This window comes from Lachnellula hyalina, assembly GCF_007821495.1.
Source record: "Lachnellula hyalina strain CBS 185.66 chromosome Unknown contig00095, whole genome shotgun sequence".
Lineage (NCBI taxonomy): Eukaryota > Fungi > Ascomycota > Leotiomycetes > Helotiales > Lachnaceae > Lachnellula > Lachnellula hyalina.
In genome coordinates, this window is record NW_022157209.1 from 78317 (window position 1) to 102293 (window position 23977).

At 48.9% G+C, this 23977-nt stretch overlaps 5 protein-coding genes across 5 annotated transcripts; 1 reads left to right on the plus strand and 4 right to left on the minus strand.

Moving 5' to 3' along the window:
* Positions 1-249: 249 nt before the first annotated feature.
* Tgds (dTDP-D-glucose 4,6-dehydratase) lies at positions 250-1548 on the minus strand (the record flags this gene model as incomplete). The annotated part of the gene is made up of 5 exons (XM_031150655.1): positions 250-452; positions 575-801; positions 912-1125; positions 1213-1456; positions 1516-1548. The coding sequence occupies 5 exons, from the start codon at positions 1546-1548 to the stop codon at positions 250-252; spliced, it is 921 nt and encodes a 306-aa protein (XP_031004226.1).
* A 523-nt stretch (positions 1549-2071) lies between these two features.
* Positions 2072-6848, minus strand: mpd2 (GYF domain-containing protein; the record flags this gene model as incomplete). Its single annotated transcript, XM_031150656.1, has 3 exons — positions 2072-2352; positions 2405-6465; positions 6745-6848. The coding sequence occupies 3 exons, from the start codon at positions 6846-6848 to the stop codon at positions 2072-2074; spliced, it is 4446 nt and encodes a 1481-aa protein (XP_031004225.1).
* Positions 6849-12487: 5639 nt separating this feature from the next.
* On the minus strand, positions 12488-16024 carry ppr5 (Pentatricopeptide repeat-containing protein, mitochondrial; the record flags this gene model as incomplete). Its single annotated transcript, XM_031150657.1, has 1 exon — positions 12488-16024. The coding sequence occupies one exon, from the start codon at positions 16022-16024 to the stop codon at positions 12488-12490; it is 3537 nt and encodes a 1178-aa protein (XP_031004224.1).
* A 1136-nt stretch (positions 16025-17160) lies between these two features.
* erg8 (putative phosphomevalonate kinase) lies at positions 17161-18696 on the plus strand (the record flags this gene model as incomplete). Its single annotated transcript, XM_031150658.1, has 2 exons — positions 17161-17417; positions 17604-18696. The coding sequence occupies 2 exons, from the start codon at positions 17161-17163 to the stop codon at positions 18694-18696; spliced, it is 1350 nt and encodes a 449-aa protein (XP_031004231.1).
* Positions 18697-20628: 1932 nt separating this feature from the next.
* On the minus strand, positions 20629-22085 carry asa1 (ASTRA-associated protein; the record flags this gene model as incomplete). Its single annotated transcript, XM_031150659.1, has 3 exons — positions 20629-21321; positions 21372-21621; positions 21859-22085. The coding sequence occupies 3 exons, from the start codon at positions 22083-22085 to the stop codon at positions 20629-20631; spliced, it is 1170 nt and encodes a 389-aa protein (XP_031004230.1).
* Between the last annotated feature and the right edge of the window lie 1892 nt (positions 22086-23977).

A 23977-nucleotide genomic window follows, 5' to 3' on the forward strand; every position in this document is an offset into this window, starting at 1 on the left:
GATTCGATTCGACGGATCTGTCTTAATTTTTCATTTTTAATTAATGAGAATGTCGGTTGTTGATTTGGTTTCCTAAAGGCCTGAAGGGCTTTCAAACAAGTAAAGTAGTCATGCCGATGTAAGGTTAGTCAAGAGTCACTGAGTTCAAGTCTGAATTGAGCTGAGCCGGCTTGTGAACTAGATCAGGAGAAGCTATTCCATGTTTCCGTGTTAGAATTATGTCTTCTCGGCCAAGGAACACAGCCAACATCATAGATACTTCCTCCAGTCATGCACATCCTTGTAACCCAAGACCTCCCTAATCTTTCTATTACTCAACGGTGCCTCATTTGCTCCCATTTCTCGCGTGAACTTCGTCCCGGGGCATTCCTTCTCCAAGAACTCTTTTGTCGTCAAGTTATCTTTGATCGTAATTGTATCATTAGTAGCATTGAAAACTTGGAACCCAAGACCTAATTATGAGATTCTCATTAGTTGTTGCTCCAAATTTCGGATATATTTCTCCTCCACTTATCAAGAAAGAAGAACAAAACTTCCCGAAAGCACGAGGGAAAAGGAAAACAAAGGATCATACCACTCTTCCCAATCGCCAAATCACATATTTGCCCCAAATCCCTCGCATCGATATAACTCCACGCATTCCTCTTCCTCGATGCCGGATCTTCAATGAACGCCGGGAAATCCCTCGCATACTCATGCGGCTCTATCACATTACCGATCCTCAGCGCATAGATATCACTCTTGAAGCGTCTCGCAAAAGTGCGTGCGGTTTTCTCGCCACATATTTTAGAAAGCGCATACCTATATACAGTAAATCCCAACGATCAACATTGCGCTCTCTCTTCGCTTCACTTCCTTCCGAGAAGGAAATGAAAGAGGAAAGGGGGAAGGAGGAAGGGAGATGTGCTTACGAATCTTCCGGATCAACATCATACTCCTCATCAAGCGGGAAAGAATGATACTGCGCATCGCCCTGCGCAAAACAAACTCCGTAGACCGTCTCCGAGCTCGCGATAATGATCTTCTTCACCCCAAGCTTGGACGCAGCTTCCACTACATTATACGTACTCCTCACATTTGCCTGGAAGAGTTCCGAGTCCGGGACGAGCATATTCCTCGCATACGCTTCTCTCAGTCAACATCAACACCAAACTCTCACTCCCCCTTTCACTCCCGACTCGAGAATAACGAGTGTAAATTGTTATAACATACCAGCAAAATGAATCACTACATCGGGCGGCCCAGGCACCGGACCCGCCTCATACCCGCGCATATCGAAATGGCTAGTCAGCGCATTAAACACCTGTCCGGAATCCGTGAGGTCGGTCTTCAGTGTGTAGACGGCGGCCGCGGGGTCTGGGAAGGGGAGCAGGTCTAGATTGAGGACTTTGTGGCCTTTGGCGAGCAGGTACGGGATTACGTGGCGGCCTGCTTTGCCTGAGCCGCCTGTGAAGACCTGTGGGTGGTTAGTAGACGGTGCGGGGGATGAAAGGGACAGTGGGGGATTCAACGAACAATTCGTTTGCCGCTTTGGGTAGTGGAGGACATCTTGCGCTTGAGTTGAGTATAATGTTTGCTGGTGGAAGGATGCTTGTTGGATGGAAAGGAAACAGAAGGCAACGAGGTAATAACAGGTATATTTGTCGAGAAGATCATTAGATATAGGTCTTACGTCACTAGAGGATAGATAGTTCACGGGTGTGGACAAGCTGACCCGCCACTTGTAGAAGCGTGATCTTGAAGAGGCTCTCGATTTTATTGAATAAATTGTTATTAATCTTACAATTTCAAGGCGTTGCGTGTGCTAGTAATGAGTTTGGCCTCATGTTTTTCAAGCAATCCGAGAGATCAGTTAAATAGCCTCACTTCGGTCCAACAAAGCTTGAAAAAGGAGTAAAGATATGCTATGCTTCCAAACCAATGTACAAGATACAAAGCATTGCTCAGAGAACAACGCACGCTCAATGCTATTATCATCTCAATGCAGAACCGCTGTGCCGTACAACTAAGTCAGCTTATGCTAAACGACGCCAGGGCGTCTAATTGTACATTTGTGATACATTCCAGTCCTCTATTTCTTTCCCTTTTTCTTGGTAGGAACGACTTTGAAAGCCTGAGAAGCAGTCTCTTCTTTGGGTGGCCCTTTCTTGGCAACCTCGCTCCACCCACCACCGGATTTCTCCCCAGCGCCAGACGCAGGTTCAACAACACCCTTATCCGCTAGCTTCTTACGTCGGAGGTATTCTTCAGCGAAGTGGCGACCATCCATCAGTTGTGAGTTACTATAAATGCTGTCTGTGATGATGCTAGCTTCAGGAGGAAAGTCCGAGAGCATGCGTACAAAGTCGTCCACTATAGAAAAAATCAGTCAAGGTTATGTCAAAGTCGATGTTGGCATACATACCATTTATGCCAGAATTGAGGCCCTTTGCCAACGTAGCTTTCGCCCATTTGTTAAACTCTTCGTGGGCGGAAGTCGTGCTGGCTGATCCACTTGCGGTAACACTGCGAATTACTGGTACAGGTTTGGTAGTACGAACACTAGATGGCGTAGCAATGCTTGCACTGGTCACTGGACGAACAGCTTGTGGGGCAGCGGCTGCTGGGCCGGTGGGGATCTTCACTTTGCCGCCAGCGCCCACGGTAGACCAAGCAGATCCTACTGTTGGCACACTTGCAGTTGACTTGCTGGCAAGATCAGCATATCGCTTTCCACCGGACACAGAAGCAGGTTGTGAAGCGGCAGCAGCTGCTGCAAGCTTTTGCTTTCGCAGCTCCTCTTCCCTTTGAATGTCTGCAAGAGTTTTCTTGGAATTAGCAGACTTGCTAGGAGCTGTAATGGTGGAGATCGCTGCTGGCTTTGCCCATACTGATGAAGCATTCGTAGGCGTAGCTGGAGAGGCGGTGTTGCCCCATGTGGCTGTAGTTGGCAATCCGGGAGCAGGTGCTAGCGGCTGACTGGTGAGCAACCGCATCTCTTGCTCATGGGCAATACGACGTCCAGCAGCAGCGATCTCTTCATCCTTCGCAGCTTTCTTTGCTTCGGCTTCCTGGATTTCCTTCAAAGAGGGACCTCTGGGTGCGTCTGCCTGCTCCTTTGCCCACGGGGCAAGAGACGGAGTAGAGCTTGCCATGTCGGGAGTCTCGGAGCGCGAACGCGTCTCCACATTGAGCGCCTCTGGTAAGTTGGATCGCCCCCTTTGAGCAGTGGGTGCTGGCAATGGAGTGCTAGACTGAGGTGGAGGGAATGGCATAGGAAGGCTAGGGTTTACCTTGGCCCATGGTGACTCGGGTTGGATTGCCGATACCGGTGACTGCTTTGAAGAAGCTGCTTTCTGAACCTGCTGGGTCAAGGAGAGGACCTCTGGCTGTAGCATCTCAGGCTCCTCGTCATACTCGTGACGTGAAACTTGTCGAGGCGGGCCAATGGGTTCATTCAAGACGTGGACAGAAGATTCAGTAGCTGCTGCAGCTTCCTCTTGATCATGTTGCTCTCTCAATTGCTCGAATTGGAGTAGTCGAGCCTTGAACCCCAATGGGTCGCTAGTATTGGTTTCCTCCATCCCGGAATTTTCACGCTGCGCTTGGGGTTGACCAAATATTGCAGCGATTTGTTGTGCGTGAGAGGATTGCTGCGACCCTGGGGCGCCAAAAAGCTGCTGGCGTTCTTGGATATTCAGATTGGCCAATTCTTCTTCGCGAAAAAAATCCTGTTGTAAACCAGATGGGCCAGGAGCCTGAGCCTGCCTTGCCCCATCATAAAATCCCGATGACCCGGTGATGGTGGGTTGCTGAGGTATTCCGATGGGAGATGTGATGCTTCCGAAACTTGGCTGACTTTGGAGACTGTGAGCACTTGAATGATGATGCAAAGCAGATGGAAGTCCACCCATTTGCAACTGTTTCATAGTGACCTGTTGCTGAGCGAGAAATTCCCGTTGACGGGCCATGAGGTACTGTTCTTCCTGCTTCCTTCTTTCAAGATTGTTCTGCTGCTCTGCAGTCAAAGTAGTTCCAAAGCTTGGGAAAGCTCCGGCGAAAGGGGGTTGAACAGAGCCGGGCTGTGGCGCGGCTCCAGGTGCGACCGCGGCTGGCGTGAAAGGACCTCCAGCTTGAGTTGATGCTGGGCCATGTGGGATGCCAATTTGTGGAACAAGGAAGGGTTCACGTGAGTTTCCAATTCGGCGAATCAATTGGCCAAGAGGCTCAAATTCTGTCTCCTCAAGCTTCTTCACGGAAAGGTCCGGTGTAAAGAAATTAGCCTTATACCAGTCATGCATCTCAAGACCAGAAAATGGTCCTTGAACATGGCCCTGAGGATCAAGATACACCCATCTCATTCTATCTGGCATAACCATCATCTTTTGCTGGGCTGTGGGCAACTGGTTCGATGCTGAATCCGATGAAGCCTGCGACTGCTGATAGTTCGACTGGGCAGAGACACCTTGCCCTAACGAAGTTACTGTTTGACCCTGGGCGATGTCAGACGAAGACCATGGGCCTTGCAATCGTGAAGTATCCGATGGTTGGAACATATCCTCAAAAGCGCGGCCAGTACGAATGGGGCTATCAGTCTCGCGAGAAGTTAAGGTATTTCTACCAATCGCGCCAAACCCGCTGCTCTGCCTTCCATCACTACCTTCGGCAGGAATTTCACTATCGTTTGCTTGCATCTGAGCTTGCATGGCAGCAGGAAACAATGATCCTAGCTTGCTGCCTCTGCCAATAGTGTTCGTACCTGAAGAAATCCCACTTGGACCAGAGCCAAACACGCCTCCTAGGCCATTCAGACTGGGTGATTGTAACTCTCCCATTGGTCCGAAGAGAGAGTTTCCAAACGGGCCCGGAAATACGGGCCTATTCTCACGGTCTGGGGTTCCAATGGGATTAGCACTCGTGGGCCAACCTCCCATCCCTCCCAGGCCACTAAGAGAAGAGAGTCCACCTATAGCAGGAAATGCTTTGGTTGCGCCGACACTGGATGTTTGACTTCGATCGCTTCCCTCGAAAGGTGCGCTAGAGAAGCCTCTTGGCATATTACCGAAAAGGTTTGCCCCGTGTTCAGGGATGCCACCAAGCCCCTGCAATCGACTTGGCAGACCGGCATCGCCCTCGTAATTCCCATCGTCATGTCTCTCTTCCGGTGGGCTTCGATATGGGTTTGTCTCCGGGCTAAGGGTCTCATTTTCGTCCTGGTGATGGGGAGTCTGATGGCTTAATCCTCGGTGACTATCGCGGATGCTTGCCAAGTCTGACATGCCAAATTCGCCAGATGCTCCTCGGACTGGCGTATCAAGACCCGGGGCTCTGCGCTGGGATATAGGAGGGCTAGTATCCTGACCACCCCCAAGAGCAGCACTTCCTGCGGGAGGTTCATCACCAAATGGATCGGTGTCAGTACGCTGCCGGGGTCTCCATGCCCTATCCGCGGCCTTTGATGAAATGTCTTCAATACTTTCTTTCGGCATGAGGTGGGTAAGGCGACTTTCTCCTCTCATGCTACCGAATCCCGACCTCTTCTCGATGGGAGTCGGAGGATTGGGGGAGGAGCCTCCCATCGCGAAACTTCCAAAATTTCCCATTGGCGACATTGCAGCACTAGTTGAGGCCGGACCCCAAGGAGATGCCGGCCCATTACTGAGGATGCTTCCAGCAGTGTTGGCACGCATTAACCCCCCGAACGGCAGGTTGCTCTTCCTATCTTCCGCGGGGTCGTCAGGGGCATCTTTGTTTTCATTGAACTTGCGATTGAAAAAGGAGGTCTCCTCCCGAGAGAAGCGACCAGTTCCGGCTGGTGAACTCAAACCGGCGATCGAATCGCTTGTCATCTGGCGCCTTGTAGTAGGCCGGCTCGATACAGGTGATGTGAGTCCGAACGAATTTGTACCCTGTCCGTGGGAGACAGAGGCTTTGCGACCATTGGTTCCACCTTGCGCATTGGAGTCCTTGTTCGCATTCTGCGGTGGAGGCTTTAGAGGAGAGTTGACATCGGTAGAGAAGAGCTTCAAACGATCAGTAGGCACCCAAAAGTCGCCAGTATTATAGCATACCTTTCGCTCAGTGTCATCCATCTCTTCGAGAGCAATTGGCTGAATGTTTCCGCCTGCCTCCCAGCAGACTTCAGGTCCATAAGTTTCTCTCGACTCACTGCTCCTACCCCAAGCAGTCCGGCCATTTGCACCATTCGAATGACCGGGATTCCAATCATTGGCGTATAGGTGTGAAACGTCCCTATTTGCAGTTCCAGACTCCTGTTGCGCTTTGAAGACGTCTAGCAGCTGTGACCTCGAGTACCGGCTTTCCGTAAGCTGATCGTACATCGAATTCGACATTGACTGTGATGCTGATATCTCGGAATCGGTGGGCGGATGGGACGCGTCTTGGGCTGATGAAAACGGGGTAGATGAGGTGCGACGGGAGTTAAGAGGCACGAAACCGTTAGTTGCTCTGCTTTCTCTTCGAGGCCTAAATAAGATTGTCAGAAATCGTGGCCTTCTTAGTTCAATTCTCCAGGCTGAACTGTGAGAATCGCAGAAAGAGGGAAAGGAGGGGTTTCTTGGTTGTGAACATCTCAAAAGTAGCGTAGCTTCTAAGCTCTGGGGTTGTTTGCAAAGCAAGGAGGGTGGTCATGTATGCTAGCTTTAAGACCTTTGAGCCGCGCAAGTCAAAAGAAATAGCGGGTAGATATTGATGATTGAATTTGAAAGGTTGGAAAACTGTAGAAAAATCTAGTAGGCAACATACCAGTCCCCGCTTCCTCGTCCATCGCCCCTCGCAGTTCGAGAGTCGCGACCCGAAGCTTGACCTGCGGCGGCAGAGGCAAAGCTTGAAGGCACGTGTGAAGGCATGATTGATCGAGGGCTTGCTGAAGATTGGAAGACAGAAAAGTCGGTGATCCAGTCGAGAGGATGTTGTCGCGCTGAAGCACAAGACGCGAGATGGAGATGGGATTCGCTTCGAGGAAATTTCAGTTCAACGATGCGGTTTGGGGAACACAATCGAGGGGTGAGATTGCGCGAAGGGTCTATGGAGACTCTGGAAGAGATATTGATGGATCTGTAAGTGGTGTTGAAGATGTAGATGTAGATGATGCAGGTGCGAGTCGCTCGTGTGTGTCGTTCGAGATTTTGTTAAGAAATCTGGTGCATCAACGAGAGTACCGTACGCTCACTAACTTTTGCAGTGAGAAAGGAAAGCTTGCATCTTGTTTCGGCTTAGCGCACGATTTATATACGCGACTTCTGCAGGCACCATCTTGATTTTGCGTCAAGATGCGGGACATTACTCGATCTTGGATCGTTTTAATGCTGAATACCAGGAAATTACGGGTATATAATGCTATATTATCTGGTAAAGGTACCTACTCTACCCAAGGCAGATATTGAGGGTGTTCAGGGGAAGACGAGCTCCAGCAACTTGGCGTCACGGATTTCTCTCCATTCTCGAAGGCCTGGCTGGCCTGGCCTGACCTGACCTGATGTGGCCCCCTAGATCAACAGATTCTCCGAGTTTTAGACGCGTCTTGATCCAGTCCAAGCACCACCTCATGGCGTCGCTATTTCTGTCCTCGGGCCCTCGAATTGTTCTACAGTCTTATAGCATCCAACCTGATACGCATCTACAAGACTTCCGAGTCGCCCCGGAAATGGTGGGGACGGATGCTGGAATTTCTGCACTCTGCAGTATCACCGATTGATCTGCTGCGGAATCGAGACACCGTCACCGTTCACCGTTCTGCGGCTCTCTCCAAGTGGGGGATCTTGAATTGTTTGCTCTTACAATACTATGTGGCAAACCCTAGGTTGCAGGACGTGGACTTGAGGCAATCACTTGCTGCTGGTGATGGGCCTCTTGGTTGGCTTCCAACATGACTCACTTGTGTATCTGCTTACACAGCTTGCCTAGCAGCTGGTCGCACAGGTCGTTTTTGACATACCGGTAGTGAATAAATGTCATAGCTGGTGGAGTGTAAGTCTCCGGCAGCAAACAATGCCTCCTCCCTCCAACCATAAGTCGTTTTTATATCAGCCGATATGTTTCTTCTACAGCTTGCACCAATCTCATTGCTGGCACGTTGTTGTTTGCGTTTGCATTTGCCCGAAGAGCTCGTGGCTTGCATACTCAGTGGTCTTTTGTCTCCTATAGTTATTGGTATGGTCTGATTTCGAAATGGTTTGCTGTCATTTGTTGTTCTACATGTGTGCGTTGCGTTTTGCGCAACCCCCCGCTGCCCCATATTGTAAATCCATTCCCCTTATTTGCTGGATACTTCATCCTCTCTATTTTTGAATTATGTTTTCAGACAGATCAGGACGTGAAAATCAATGCCGTGATCGGAGATGCAGCTCACGATGCGACTCTAACGATAGCCTTACTACCAATAGTCTAGGTCGTCGAGACAGGACAGGATATGGACGGGAAGGGCGGGGCCGACTGGCTGACCAGCCAATGCTTTATCGGCGACGGGGATTCATGGGAAACAACCTTCTGGATAGCTCAGGATCAGGGCTTGCAGGTCTTGCAGGGGATCTTGGGGGTGGTTTGGGACGAGGCGGTCTAGGAGGAGGACTTGGAGGAGGACTCCCAAGAGACCCTATGATTGGTCGCGGCGCTTATGGAGCTAGAGGCTCTCCATCACTTGATCCAAGAATGCCCTACATGGATGATGACATGGCTGGTCGCCGTAGAGGGTCGCTTCTACGCGATGGGCTATCAGTACGAGGTATGGGCTCTCAAGACCGTCTTCTGGGAGCAAGAGCGGCAATGATGGGAGGATTAGGAGACGGATTGGGTGGCGGCATGGCCGACGGGATGTCTCCTGATATGGGTCTTGGACAAAGGTCACCATACAATTCTCCAGCTGCCAGCAGCATCTTTGATCCTCAATGCATGGATCGCCCTCGAATGCCGTATGGACCTTATGCTCGCGCCGCCATGGGCAACTACAGATCACCATATGTTGAGGATCATGAGAGCGAGATGGAAGCCGAGATGATGGATCGAGCCATGATGGAGCGTGAATTTATTGGACCCGGAGACGAAGGTGGATACTATGGGTATGGAGACGGTAATCAGATGGGAGGGCAGTACAATAGGTACTAGCTTGGGGATCATGAATGAACACTTTGCTTGCGAGACCGCATTTTTCAAGCTGTCAGTGCATGTTTAAGAGAAGTTCTCTTGTTGCCCTGTAAAACGATTAACACGTTTCCACTGATGACTTTATTGCTATTCAGATCATACAAATCTTTCCTCTTCTTGAAACATATTGAAACTTATTGAGTGAATGGAGTCAGTTGGGTAGCAGTAGTATGTAATCAAGGCATAAGCTAGCTCGAACTCGTCGATCTAGTCAGCAAAACTACAGTACTTTTCGAATAGAACACACATAGACCGCGAGCCTAGCAGCTCGGCCTACCTGTTGACAAACGACTTGGGATATTGGATTGACGTATGCGGCGAAGGGTGGAGTTGTACATCCCAAAGAATTCCTCAATCTACCAAAATGGTGAGACTACGTCGTGGGTAAGCTATTCTCAATGAACTTACAGATTTCACAAGACAACTCACAATGCTTCCCGAATGTCGACCGAACCGCATTCTATGCAGCCGCTGGTAATACTTTCGTGTCTGAATCAGAGCCCCAAGGCATCTAAAAAAAAGGCTATCGCGACATGCTTCTGCCTCCACAGAAAAAATATAGTTGCAAAGAGATATGCATCGAGAGGCCTTCCACTAGTCGAGCATCAATGATAGAGTGTACTTCGCGATCTAACGAACAGCTTTTCCTGAGGCCCCATACAGAGGGACAGAAGTCCGGGGTTAACCTAGCCAGCGACAGCACTGCTTTCGCTAGATCTACTTTTCCAATACTAAGGTCGAGCGGGTCGCGTTGTGAGTTTGCATCGGTTTGCGAGAATAAATGGGATGGAGGTGTAGGAAAGAGAAAGGAAGAGGGGGGAGAAAGCGAGGTGGGAGAAATAGATGGGGCGAGCAGCGGGACTGAAAGGGAGGAAGGCGCGTTGGGGTTGGGAATTGAGCGGGTCGTGGAGATCCGGAGGGCGAACTGTCGAAGAGCGGTAGGTGAGGAAGTCGCGTTGATAGAATTGAGGTATTCGCGAACGAATTGATATCTCAGGCAGTTGCATGCAATGGGCGGAATTGGCGCATGAGACAGACGCACTTGCAGAACGACGTCTCAATGACTCTGGCTCTCCCGGTTTGCCGGTATGGGTGTGTAAAATGTAGCGGTATCTGAAGCAACGATGTATCGAGCGCTGCAAGCTTCTGAAAGCCGACCTATTGGTGATTTGATGGCATGGTTATAATCAGTCCGTCTTGAAATACATGAATGCCTACCTGGGTAGCTATGGCAAAACGTTCGCTCGTCTGACAAGACTGAATCCTTCAGCTATAGAGTCACAGCCTCGGGGCTGATCTACTTATAGGATTCGACAATCAAAAAAGAAACCTAGAACAAGCGCGACCAGGTCAACCGAAGCCTTCATCAAAGGACTACGATATATATTTTCAGGAAATTCTATCATCAAAGTGCAACTTCCCAGTCGCGCCTTCTCCCTGAAGCTGTAATCTTACAAAAGTTAACAATATCCAGAACACGGCTACGAGTATAGGAAAGAATGAGCCTCTTTACTCTTTACTAACGCGGAAAAGGATCCAGAACTGTACATTGATCCCATAATGATCATCGCAAGGCTGAGTGACTTCCTTGAAGTTCCTTCTGCGAAATATGTATTATTCTAGAGGTTCCCATGTACAGTACCCCGCATCAGGATTCCTGGAGTCTCTCTTCTCATCCTTCGGACCCCTCGCACTTATTCGGCGCCGAGGAATTGGTCAAAAGACGGTCTGGTCAGTCACCAGGAAGGAAAAAAGCTCTTTTCCAACAGATGCCAAGACAAACGAGAATAAATAAGACGGGCACTCTGGAAAGTCCGGACGAAAACCCACTCCACTCTACTCTTATACCTTAAACAAGAAGAAAATCTTCTAGATCTACACCCAACTCCGACTCTTCCACTCGACTCGACTCATATGCTAAACATATGTAATCATTTCTCCTCCTCTTCTTCCTCTCACCGCCAAAGGAAAAACTAGGCATACGGCCGAAGTCAAAAGAAAAAGAAGAAGGGGAAAAAACTAGAAAGGAAAGCGCGGCCACGGCCCACAGTCGCGACCGACGGACACGGATCAAAGCTTACGCCGCCCCCACGACAAAGAGTCGGCGAGAATAGGCAACCTGTGCGCTCCGCTTCCTCGAAACAAAACAAGACAAAGAAAATCCCTAGCTACTTAAAACCATTCTTAATTAAACATCTACCTTCCTCATTCATCCTCCTCCTCCTAAAATCCAAAGACAATTTCTACATCCACTCACTGTCTTTGTTATTCATCATTTGAGATACAATCAATAAGTGTCAAAGTCCCTCAACTACAACTACAACTACAACTACACTTCAAGACAAACCCACCCCCCCAAAAATGGGCGCCTCACACTCCTCGCATTCCACCTCCTCCACATCATCATTCTCAAAACCATCTCCAAAACCGTCTTCAAAACCATGCTGTTCAAGATTAAACCCGAAGAAAGACCAACGACAACTTCCTCTTCCAAACGACAACCAGCCGATCCGTGTGGGATACCCGTACTACGAGGAGGTCATCAAGGGCGCGGAGAAGCAAAAGAGGAGTAAGAGGCATTCCATGAAGAGGGCGGGGTCGGGATTTTCGTAAAGGGAGCAGGGGGGAGGAAGGAGGCGTAAGCCGGGGCCGGTTGTGGCGGGGAGGGAGAAAGGAAGGAAGGGCGGTGAAATGAAGGAACCAGCGGAATTTGAAGTGGCGCTGGTGTGTTGGGAGTAGCAGACAAGGTCAGGACCTTTCAAATGCGCAGAGGAAGATACCAGGCAGGACAGGACATAGGATAGCGAAGATACCCAATTTGTGAATGCAATTTTCTTGTTGCATTCTGATAGTATTACACATCTATTTCATCCATCGGCGAACACTGCCATATTCATCCGTCCATCCATCCATATATTTTCCATATATTTTTCAGGATACCAAATAGACACCGACCCAACCACCTTGTTCTGTCTTTTCTATAAATAAGAGTTGAGATTTGTCTTCCGAAGGCATCCATCCAGCCAACGCCCGCTTAAAGTAGCTCTCCTCTCCCGCCCCGAAACGCCTCGGCTCAATGTTGGTACACGCAACAGAGCAATACTTTTACCGCCCAAAGCAGAACAAACAAGCAAAAGTACAAAAGAAAAGGCTCGATGAGACGATACCCAAGCCAGATTCTTCTCGAAATGTGCAATGGCACGGGTATCAATGACAAAGGAAAAGTGGACGGTTCCACGCAAAAATCAAGTTCGACTATATGCAATGACCCGATGAGGGTTGAAATATAGACGAGAAGGACCAAAGGGGTATTGCGAGAAGCTTCGAGGAAATCGACAGGAGCCAATTACATCGCGCTCTCAGCATGACCACCACCGAGCAATTCAAGAATCTTGTTTGAGACGGCACCAGGGTATCCTCTGCTGAGCATCTCCTTCACAATGCCATTCGCGCTTACTCTATCTTCGACGGCAAGATAAGCTCGGGTCATGGCCTCGTATGTGCTTGGCTCTCTCTTTTCGCGACTGACGGAATCAAAGATAGACTTGCTCTTGTTGATGTTCAATTCATTGGCCCAGCCGTGGACGAGGGTGTTGGCGATGTAGGGAGTCATCTCTACACCACGGCGATACATATCATTGAGGATAGACTCCGTCTCCGCAACACGGTGGTTGGCGACCATCGATTCGAAGAGAGATTGGTAAAGGCATGCTTGAGGACGGATTGATGAATCGGCCATGACAGAGTCAAAGACTGCTCGGGCGCCCTCCATATCGTGCAAGACACAACCCTTGGCATGAATTAAGGAAGAGTAATGAACTGCCTCCGGCTTCCCACCAGTGCTTCGGATGCTGTCTAGGATAGCTTCAGCGGCATTCATGTCAATGGGCTCAAGAGTGGCATGAGTATCAACGAGAAGCTTGTATGTATGGTTGGTTGGCTCAATTCCCTTGCTCTTCATGCGCTCGTAGTACGCCAAAACCTTACCCTTGTCACGCTTGGTGGTGAGATAAAATTGCATCAAGCTGTTGTAGGGTGCAGGTCTAGCCTTGTAGTTTGGCATCGACTCCATCTCCTCGAAGAGCTCTTCAGCGAATTTCTCATCGCTGACACGGCAAAGAGCGTTAACAATGGTACCGTAGGTAACGCTGGTTGGTCGAATACCAAGTCCGCGCATCTCGGCGAAGTAGTAAAGGCAGTCATCAATGCGACGAGCCTTTCCAAGCTTGCCAATCAGAGCGTTATAGAGAAATGACGATGGCTCAACACCCTCGGACTTGGCACGGTGGAAGATCTTGACAGCCTCGGTGGCCTCATCAAATGTCTTTGTTGAGTCTTTCAACGTGGTGATATACAGACCAAAGGTATTCGCAGTTGGTGAGGCGCCCATGTCAAGAAGCTCTTCGTGATAACGTGCGGCAAGGGTACGGTTGCCGAGGTTGAGGCAAGCTCCAACCATAGCATCGAGTATCGAAACCCAGCCATATCGAACGATCGCATATTCAGGAAGTAATGGGATATCAGTTCGTGCCATACCGAGAATGTCGTGAACCAAATTCATTCGCTCCTCTCGTGCAGCTGCCGTGATGAGCTTGGCGTAGGTGATGTAACGGACGTGGCGACCAGCGCGGCGAATGTTTCTGAATCTACCCAGAGCCTCGTTCAACCGGGATACCTTATGATGACCATTGTTGCCTCGCTCAAGCTCATCTGCAATCATAGCAGAGCCTTTGAAGTCTGTCGTCGAGGCATATGGGTCGTAAGTGTCTTCATAAGCTGGCGTAGCTGGGTATTGCACAGGCGTCGGTGCGAAGCTGGGTGTGAAGGATTGCTGGTAAACTGGGACTGGTGTTTCTGGGGCCTGAACTTCTCGTACACCATGGGCGTTCATGAAGTGGTTAACAAACTCCATACCTTCCTCGACCTCGTCAACGATATGGGAATTTGAACCGACAGCTGACTGACGAACACGAGCAAACATATCCCTGGACTGAGAAAGGCCCTCTGCAACGCGTCCAGAACCAATCATGGCCACAGCGTACATTGCAATAGGCTCAATCAAAGATGACGACAGCTGCATCTCGGAAGTAGACAGAATGTGCCAGTATTTTTGCGCTGAAACAACATCACCATACCGAATACTAAGAGCAAGCATTGCAGTGGCAGGTGTTGCAATACCCTCAAAGGTTAAAGGCACCTGAGTAAATGCTGCTACAGCAGTTAACTTGTCTCCCTTATCAGCAGCGATGGTCGCAATCTTGCTCATGGCAGCCGCTTTAGAAGAAGACTCTAGACTTCCTGCCCATCTAAGCGCATCCGGAAGCATACCGCGGTCTAACAGTCCTTGAACAAATCCTCCGTCGACGATAGAGTCCTTGATTGTGACATCGGAATCGCAAGATTGCATGATTTTGTTGTAGAACTTGATGGCTCCCTCGAGGCGATCAGATGTAATGTAAGCCTTGACAACAGATGCATAGACTTGTCCATCATGTCTATCGCTCAACTCGACCATACCATTGTCATGTGCGATAGCTAATTCCTTGTATTCGTTGTAGCACTCCACAGCACTGCTCAAATCACCAGTTTGTGCATATCCCTTAATCATTGGCGGGAAGGAAGCTGCCAATGGTACAATCTTGCTTGATTCCATGTGTTCATACAAGCGGAGCATGTCTGGGATGTTACCTGCTGCAGAACAGGCCTGGATCAACTTGTGATAAGTCTCGGGAGGGTATGAACGATTCTTGAAATACGATATCGATGCATTGAACAGTCTAATTGCCAAGTCGAGTCTGTCGTCCTCCGCAAGGATAGCAAATTCAACTTCACTTGATGCGAGCATGAACTTTCCTGCTTCTTCCATACCACCAAAGCGAACACGTTTCTCCTCCAATGACTGTTTCAGCGAAGAAACCTCAATGGATCGGGAAGAGAGCAGTCCGATCAGAGTATTATAGGTGAGGGTATTTGGAGAAACTTTGCGTCGAAGCATATCCTGGTAAACATCGAGAGCTTTAGGAACAACCTGGATCTTCTCTGCAGGAAGGTGTATGGCAGCATCCAGCAAAGCATTGTAAGCAGTTGCGTTAGGCTGGATATCAGCCACAAGCATGGCCTCAAAGACAGCTGGAATCTCAACATATTTTCCATTCTCGGACAACTTCGCAAGATGATCTGCATAGCTTCGAGACTGAAGCTCGGAAGCTGTACTGATCGTTGTATATGAACTAGTTGGTGTCCGATCGGAGCCAGATTCGACGGTTGAAAGAGCGGGAGACTGGGTTGGGGCTATAGGGGGTGTTGGTACACGTGCAGCAACGGCGCTTAACTCAGCCTCGAAAATTGCTTGATCGGTCCTCAGATTGATCTCCTTCACAAGGGCGGCATCAATTGTTGCAAGAGCGGCCTTGTCTTCTTCATGCAGTCCCACCTTCTTGAAGTCATCCAGCGCGCTAGTGCTGTACGCCCTATCAACTCCTGGCCTGGATGACTCGGCATGGCCAGTCGTTTCTGCTTCAAGCGGCTTATATTCGATGCGCTTTTGGAATTGGAATTGCGTCCATTCCGGCTCTTCTTCACCTGAAACCTTTTGCTTCCTTAAATTTTCGAAGTATGCTGCTAGACCTAAGTCGCTCTTCTCTGATCGACTCTCCTGCGCAAAAGCGCTACTCGACTGCGTAGTGCTGTAAAAAGCATTTTGTAATTGGTACGACGGGCGCTTTCCTGCCTGGCTAGCACGACGATTTAGACCGAGGCGTTGCCGATGGTTATTTGCGTAGGTTTGAGCGTGTGTGGCGGCGACAACAGATTGAACATAACCGTGGGTCACAAGTCTGGGACCTTGACGTACGAAGCTAGAGGTGAAATGAGGAATTGGCATTTAGTTATTGGTGGGCCTCTCGGAAAAGGGAGAGAGGGGACTGTAAGGCACTTGTCAGCATTTTGATATCGACATGGTGTTTTCGGGCTCTGGGGAATTGGATGTTCGGCGCATCAAGCAGGACAGGAGGCACGTACGGGGAATCTCAATGTAGTGATAATTGCAGGTTCATTTGACAGCTGGGCCGTCAAACAAACGCGCTGTCTATATAGAGAAGAAGCGATTAGGGCTTGAAGAACCAAGAGTCAACTGTGGTCCAGCTTCTTGGTTGCAAATAATGGACTTCGCGGTGGCGTTGATTTCGAACAGGCAGAGCCTAAAGTTTTGAAAGAATGAAGGCCTCAGTCGCTGGGAAGCTTCCTGAGATATTACTCTCGTGGCCTTAAAGCTAGGTAGGATCTGATGACGAGTAGAGTTGACGCGGGATTGGTGATTATGCACATAAGCTGGGGCGGTACCTCGACAAGGGGGAAAAGTTGAAGGTAAACTGAATTAGGACAACTGAAGATCAGCTGCCAGGTGCGCGCGAATAAAAGACGGACAAAAGAAGGAGGAGGACGTAGGGTGAAGGGGAATACGGAGTATAGGAGTTGTCGTGTGCGTACGGAGGGAGGTGAAGTGTAAGTCAAGCGCAGCGCCTTCGTACTCGACGTTGTGCCTGGAAGGTTAGAGAAGTTCACGGTACGGTTACTCATACACTAGAGAATCCGCCGGATACTTAGTGCATAATATTCTCCACAAATTTATGCAATTGGCCAATTAGTGCCGGGTATATAGCTTAAATCCCTAAACCTGGTATTGCCATGCAAAATCTAGCAAAAACATTTGGCCAATCGGAATCCGACCTTGACCCCGACGGCCGAGAGGATTTATCAGATCTTTCCGAGACTCTTCTCGCGGGGTTTAATTTGACGAGACAAGACCTTTGCCTGCTGAAAAACAGCGGCCCAAATATCAACCGTCTTATGCTATATCCGTATTATCCTACTATCCTACTAAGCTATTTGTATGCATTGACGTGCGTACATTGGACCCGTAGTGAGAACAAGGAACCACAGTTCTAGTTCGGAATATCGAGGAATCGGCAGCTCACAAGACTTGCTGGTTCAACCGTCAGCACTACCTTATCTTCCAAGATGGTGTCTACAGCCGTCTCAGCCCCAGGAAAGGTGCTCTTGGCAGGAGGATATCTGGTTCTTGATCGCGCATATACAGGTTTGGTGTTTGGGCTCAGTGCTAGGATTCATGTTTTGGTTCATGATATCGATGCCAGCTCGGGCGTGGAACTGTCGGAGATAGTCGTCCAAAGTCCGCAATTTCTAGAGGCAACTTGGAACTATGGGTACCATCTGAATGGAGACGACGGGGGTGTCAATGTCACCCAGTTGCAAGGGTATGAAAGATCCTCCTTTACACCCGAGGCTCCGGAGCCTTTTCACCCCTTTTCACCCCCTTTATTCACAGTCACGTGATATGTATATTTTGTTCTCAGAAATCAGTATGGGGAGTGGAAACGCTCGATCTGACAAAATATCTTCTTCCGTCTGTCAAATTACTATTCTTTGCTCACACTTCATAGCAATCACGAAACACCATCATCTCGCAACCCGTTTGTAGAAACCGCCCTCCTCTACACCTTAACCTACATCTCCACCATCCTCCCCAAATCTCACACCATCAGACCAGCCAAAATCACTATCCTCGCCGATAACGACTACTACTCCCACTCATCCTCATCCGCTCCTCCACCCACCCCAAAAGATGGCTCCCACCACCACTTCACATCCTTCAACGTCCGCCTCCAAGACGCCCACAAAACCGGTCTCGGCTCCTCAGCCGCCCTAGTAACAGCCTTCACCGGCGCCCTCCTCTCCCACTACCTCCCCCCCACCTCCTTCTCCCTATCCAGCGCTTCCGGGCGCGCAAAACTCCACAACCTAGCCCAAGCCGCGCACTGCGCCGCGCAGGGGAAAGTAGGCTCTGGTTTCGACGTCGCAGCCGCTGTGTTCGGGACTTGTGTATACCGCCGCTTCTCGCCCTCTATCCTGTCCAGGATTGGTGAGGCTGAGACTCCTGGCTTTGCGACGCGGGTCAAGAGCGTGGTTGAGGATTCTGGGGCTGAGAAATGGGACACGGAAGTTTCGAAGGGAGGGGTCACTATTCCGAGCGGTATGGCGCTTGTTATGTGCGATGTGGATTGTGGGTCTCAGACTGTGGGGATGGTGAAGAAGGTGCTGGAGTGGAGGAAGAGTGATGGGGTTGGGTCGAAGGTGCTTTGGGATGAGTTGCAGGAGAGGAATGTGGCGCTTGGGAGGACGTTGGATGTTGGGGATGTGGGGAAATTGGAGGATGCTTTTGGGGGGATTCGAGAGAAGATTAGGGAGATGGGGGAGAAGTCTGGGGTGCCAATTGAGCCGGTGGAGCAGACCGAATTGCTTGATGCTGTGACCAAGGGGGTCGAAGGTGTGAAAGGAGGTGTAGTTCCGGGAGCGGGTGGGTACGACGCCATTGTGCTTCTTGTCAAGGATGATGAGGATACACTTGAGGCCATAAAAACTTTTCTCGTAAAATGGAGCGAGGAGAAAAAGAGCAACGTCAAGTTGTTAGGTGCCAAGGGAGAGTTAGAAGGAGCGAAGAAGGAGGATATTGCGGCATATGGAATTTTTGCATAGCTGGGTGAGGAATAAATTTTGGACTATAAGCTGATTAGTCTTCGAGCAATTGTGAAATTCAGGCACCAGAATTCTGCCAATTATCAATTGAAGACCTGATGTTCCGGGGACGGGTCCATACCAAAGAGTCGGGCCTTCGCCTGACAATCGGCAAATGCCTTTGCTCAAAGGTCTATGAATGATATATAACATTTCCCTTACCAGCACTTCAATGCTGTCAAAACCGAACCCAACCAGCCTTTTCTAGACTTAAGATGGTATGTCCTCTTCCCCTCATATATATGGACGAGTCCTTGCGATCATGGGTGGACGAACCAGAGGTGCGTCAAGAAGATTCATGGAAGAAAGACCAACCGTGGTAAAGTTGTTTTCACTAGCTATGAAGGGTGTCACGTCAAACGTCGGTTTCAGATAGATACCTTCTATAGCTCAAGCCATACTGCTTCTCTCGCTGCCATATGAATCCTCGTCAAAAACTTCCGACGACGCCTCGCAGCCCTTTACTGTCCAGTTCAGAGTTGCTGTCATTATCATGCCCCATCCCGTTCACGGTTCGCAAATGGTTTATTGTATCCCTTGTGCCAATGACCCAGATCAGAGATCAAGTGTTCTCTTAGCTAAGCCGCCTTCTTTCTGTCCTGCCTATGTATTTTTTTTCGGCCCCGTTCTTCCTCGTTCTTTGTCTTGGTGATTCAGGATTGAGTGAGTGACCCTTTTATACCTATCATTTGAAAAGAAATTCACTTACTATAAAGGATGACTCATTTGCTAGGAAACTCCTACAGTGTAACGAGAACAGCAATTGTCCCTTAGCCTTAGAGCAGAGCATCTATAGTAGCACAGAAATATCTATATAAATACAAGTTCCCATATGTCTTTTCTTTTTTCGCCGGCATATCTTCAACTACTCTACAGGTAGGTAGGTATCTTTCACTTTGGCTTTCAGTTGTCTCAACAACCGCCAGGGAAGGGAATATTCCAGACAGGATAGAATAGATTTGCACTGTCTTGCCTGAAGCAAGGTTCGGAGTTCAAGTTATATGTATGCTCTACATTCAGGTTCCAAACCTGCTGCTGTCAAGTATTTCCATGCTGTCATCCACATTCTCATTCTCGTTCAAAGCTCAACTCAGTAACCGTTTATTCATTCACTATCTCTCTCAACTACGAAATAGACCGGGCACTGAATGGTATATTTCTTCATGTCTAACAGTATATGTACACACATGGAGGCGCAAGACAAGGCCCTCCTTGCTTCTTTAAAGTCATGTTTTTTATTCCCAGCAACCCGAAAAGGAACAGAGATCTCTTTCTCATTTACATAGTTTTCTTAATTTACACGACAAGTAAATCCAAGCTCGTGCTTACATTATAGTATGCACCTCAGCAGCTATAATGGCTTATTTATAATCCAGGGAAGGCTACTTTAAGAGCGCCTCGTTGAGGCACCAAGGCAACTGTTCTAGCTTTGTTGATTGGTGAGGCTTTCTCCTATCGCTATAGTTACAACGCAGAGGTACATTTGGGCTTGGTGGAGGTTGGAAAGAGAAATGTGAAAATGTACGAAAAACGTAACCAAAGAAGTTGTGAGCGACGCTGTGGCACAACAACTTAGGAAGGAGTAACCTGTGCTTGCACGTGCTGTTCATGCCACTTATTCAAGATGTAGTACGGAGTACCGAAAGTGGCATTGTTCGGCCCGGAGAAGAAAGAGCTATAAGGTAGACAGTGCTTTCAGATCACCATTTCTCTCCAGCCTTCTAATGTGTCTTCAGCGCGTACGCGGGAGCTTCAGCATCTTCGCCGCATGGCACTAGTGACGAGAGCGTTGGTGTTGTAAAGGCATCTCGGCATTCCCTTAGGGAATGCTGAGGCGCGCCCTCCATTTGATAGTTGTGATTCTCCATTTGCCAGATGTTCAAATATCCATCCTCAGTAAATATCCCACAAACTAACCTTCCCATCCTTACTCCCCACCGCAACCCAATGTCCCGTCTTCGCCTTCCAAAGCCTCTCCTCCTTAACACTCATCGTCCCAATCTTCTTCGCTAACTCCGACCCCTTGCCCACTTCCTCAACAGTCTCATGAACATCCGCGAAAGTAATAGCATAGCACCCTTCCTTATGCCACTTCAAAACAGCCAACTCTTTCATGCTCTTGGTTGCATACACCCTAACTTTAGCATCCCAGCCCGCTGTCGCAAATATCTTACCATCGTTGCGTATTTGTAGGCCTTGTTGCCCGGAATGCTTCGTTTGGATCGTTTTCAGAGGCTTGTTCTCGGTGGCTTGAATTACGTTTTGTGAGGAGAAGGGAATGGGGTGTTTGGCGATGATGGCGTCGGCTGAGGAGGTGAGATAGAAGTCTTTCGAAGGGGACGAATCGAGGGAGAGAACGGGTTGCGTGTGGGGTTGGGAGGTGTAGAGTGTTTGCCAGATTGAGGTGGAGGAGGATGGGAGTTGCGAGACAGTGGTGTGGCCGCTCTCGTAGCCGGCGATGATGGTTAGAAGGGTGGTTTGAGGGTGGTGGAAGATGGAAACGGCCATTATCATGCCGCCTTTGAAGGATGAATCTTGTGGGATGCGGTGGATTCGTTTCGATGATGGGAGGTGGAAGATGTCGACCTGATAATTGGTTAGGGGGACTAAATGAATGACGGGGGTTTGAAACTTACGGTCTCTGAAGTCATTATGTTCGGTACTGCGACCAAAATCTCTTCGGACGAATCATGTTCAGACGAGAGACTTGGTGATGCTGGTGTCCAAGCAAACGAACAGAAGTTCATAGTGTTGACATCTACAATGTGCAAAATCCATGGCTGTTTCCTTGGCTCTGGGGCAGTATCAACTGGCAACACAGAACTCATCGATTCCTCGTCTACCTCCGATAGCTTCCATACCACCAACTTGTTATCTTTGCCATGCCTGCATGGATAAGTCAGAAATTGCGGATAACAATAGCCGTTGGAAACCTCTTGGTCTCTTCATGGAACACTTGCTTGGAAGGGAAACCGCCGAGAGAACTTTCTCGCCTCGATACATCATCACAAGACCAAACATGCAATCCCAACCACCCCAACCAATCGCAAATGAAGAAACATCACTTCATGACTTAAATATAGATGATGAGAAGACGTAGGTATCGTATATAGAAACACTCACGTGATGAGTTTGTCGATCCCCCAAGCCTTGGCTCCAAGAATAGACCCTTCATGAGCTTTCCATACAGCTACAGGCCTCTTGATGGCAAGACTCCAGACAACTATCCAACCTTCCGTATCGCCAGTTACAAGCCGACTGTTAGATCGTATGAATGAAGTTGAATGGATTTGGGATGAATGCCCCCGGAGGATGTATGCAGGCTGGGGCTGGCCTTGCGCCGACGCCATATTCGGCAGGCAGGGCAAGTATTGTCGACGGCGATCCTAATAAAGCCTCGGAGAATTTCTGGAAGCTTGGAATCGTTCCTAAACGTCTAAATGCAGCACGATGACACTGATGGCACTGTTGATAGCCGCTTAGATGTTAGATTATCTGCCACCAACCGCTAGGAAGGCAGCGCAGTCGAGAGTTAAATCCGGGGTTCCACACTCAGAAGCATGGCTGCGTTGAATCCTCCAGCTTGCAGATACAAATATAGATATAAATACAAATATATAATTGAAAGGTTGGTCTTATGGCCTTTTTCTCGAAGCTTTGATAGCTAAAGAAAGAAACAAGAAACTCCAATGTCAACTGCTGCTAGTCGGACATCACGTGTTACGATATTCAATGCAACCTTGACACGGAGATTTTCCACTTAGCTAGGAGACCCGACCCCTTGTAACAGTTGCATCTACTGGGCGCATTGCCGGCTTTGACGCAGGGTAGGTATGTAACTTACGTACTGTAAGCTGCAGGACCCCTTCACTTTTCAAAAACCTTACTGCGCAGTACTGTACCGTATGACACTTCTAATGCCTTGAAGAAAAGCATACATACGCTTCTTAAGCTCTGTCACCACATTCGACTTGACTCCAGCAATCACGGGAATCGCGGGTTTCACCTCACCTCACACAACTACTAACTTCCAAGGTTTTAGTAAAAGCTGTGCTCTGCGGGTGGCAGCATCTAGAATAGATTGATGAGCCCTGCTATATTAATTCTGCACCTGGCTGCACGTCTCTGACATGTGGGTGGGGGTGTGTGGCAAGGACTGACTGTGTTCTAAGTAATGCATCATGGATTCCACCGTCGGAACTTAATATGTAATCAGTAACATATATTGAAAACTTATTGGGTAAGATATTCATCTACGTATTGTACTGCCGGGCCGGGCTGCAAGAGGCACTGCAATGGCTTTATATAGTGAGCGCCTCTGACGAACTGGCAAGGATAATAGCCAGGAAAAGAAATGATCGTGAAGTAGTTTATCAGCGAAACTTTAGAAGACTAAAATAACGCCAGCAAGGTAGAATACGTGGTGAGACTAATGTAGGTACAATACAGCGACAGTTCTCTATTTGCTGGCAACACCAGATGAAAGTGAAAGTCACTTGTACTAGTACAGTAGAGTACAGTACCATCAACATCTCAGACTACGCTATTGCACTTGTGCAAGCTGTGCTCTCGTTCCTGCCGCCATCTGCTTTAGTTCTCTTCTTACCAGTCTAGAAAGGCATTGTTGTATCTCTATGTATTGTTGTACCTTGTTACACCACTGTAGCTCTACCTCTCTGTTCTAAGGTATCCGGTATCCCAGCCCATTCCTCTTCCTCCCCTCCCTCCCCTCCACATTCGATATACGCTAAAGGCCGCTAAACCCGCCCCTCCCCCTGTTGCACGGCCTATACCCTGGCGAGCCTGGCCACAGGGCAATCGAAGCCGAAAAGACCCTCTACGTACCTACCTACATACAGTATCGTCATGCTCATCATTCACTACCTACCTAGGTACCTTACTGATGAGAAAAGTGTGAATATCTTCTTTACTCCCACCCACTGCGGAGGCAGCATCGCAGCCTTACATACAGACTTTACGCAAACGCTCAACCCACCTCTCGACTTTTCCAAACCATAAAGTTCTTCCGCTTCGTCCTTCCTCCCTTCCCTCTGTCCCTCACTTGGACCTTATAATAAGAAGTCCTCGAGTTTCATGGTCTCGCCCGAGAGCTAGCACGGATCGTCAACATCCGGATACCTTCCCCTTCCTTCCCCCAGCGAGCGTGCCTTTATAGAATTGTACTCGTAATATTGGGCAAAGCCTTGGTTTTCTGCTAGATAACACTTTCTTTACCTCCTCC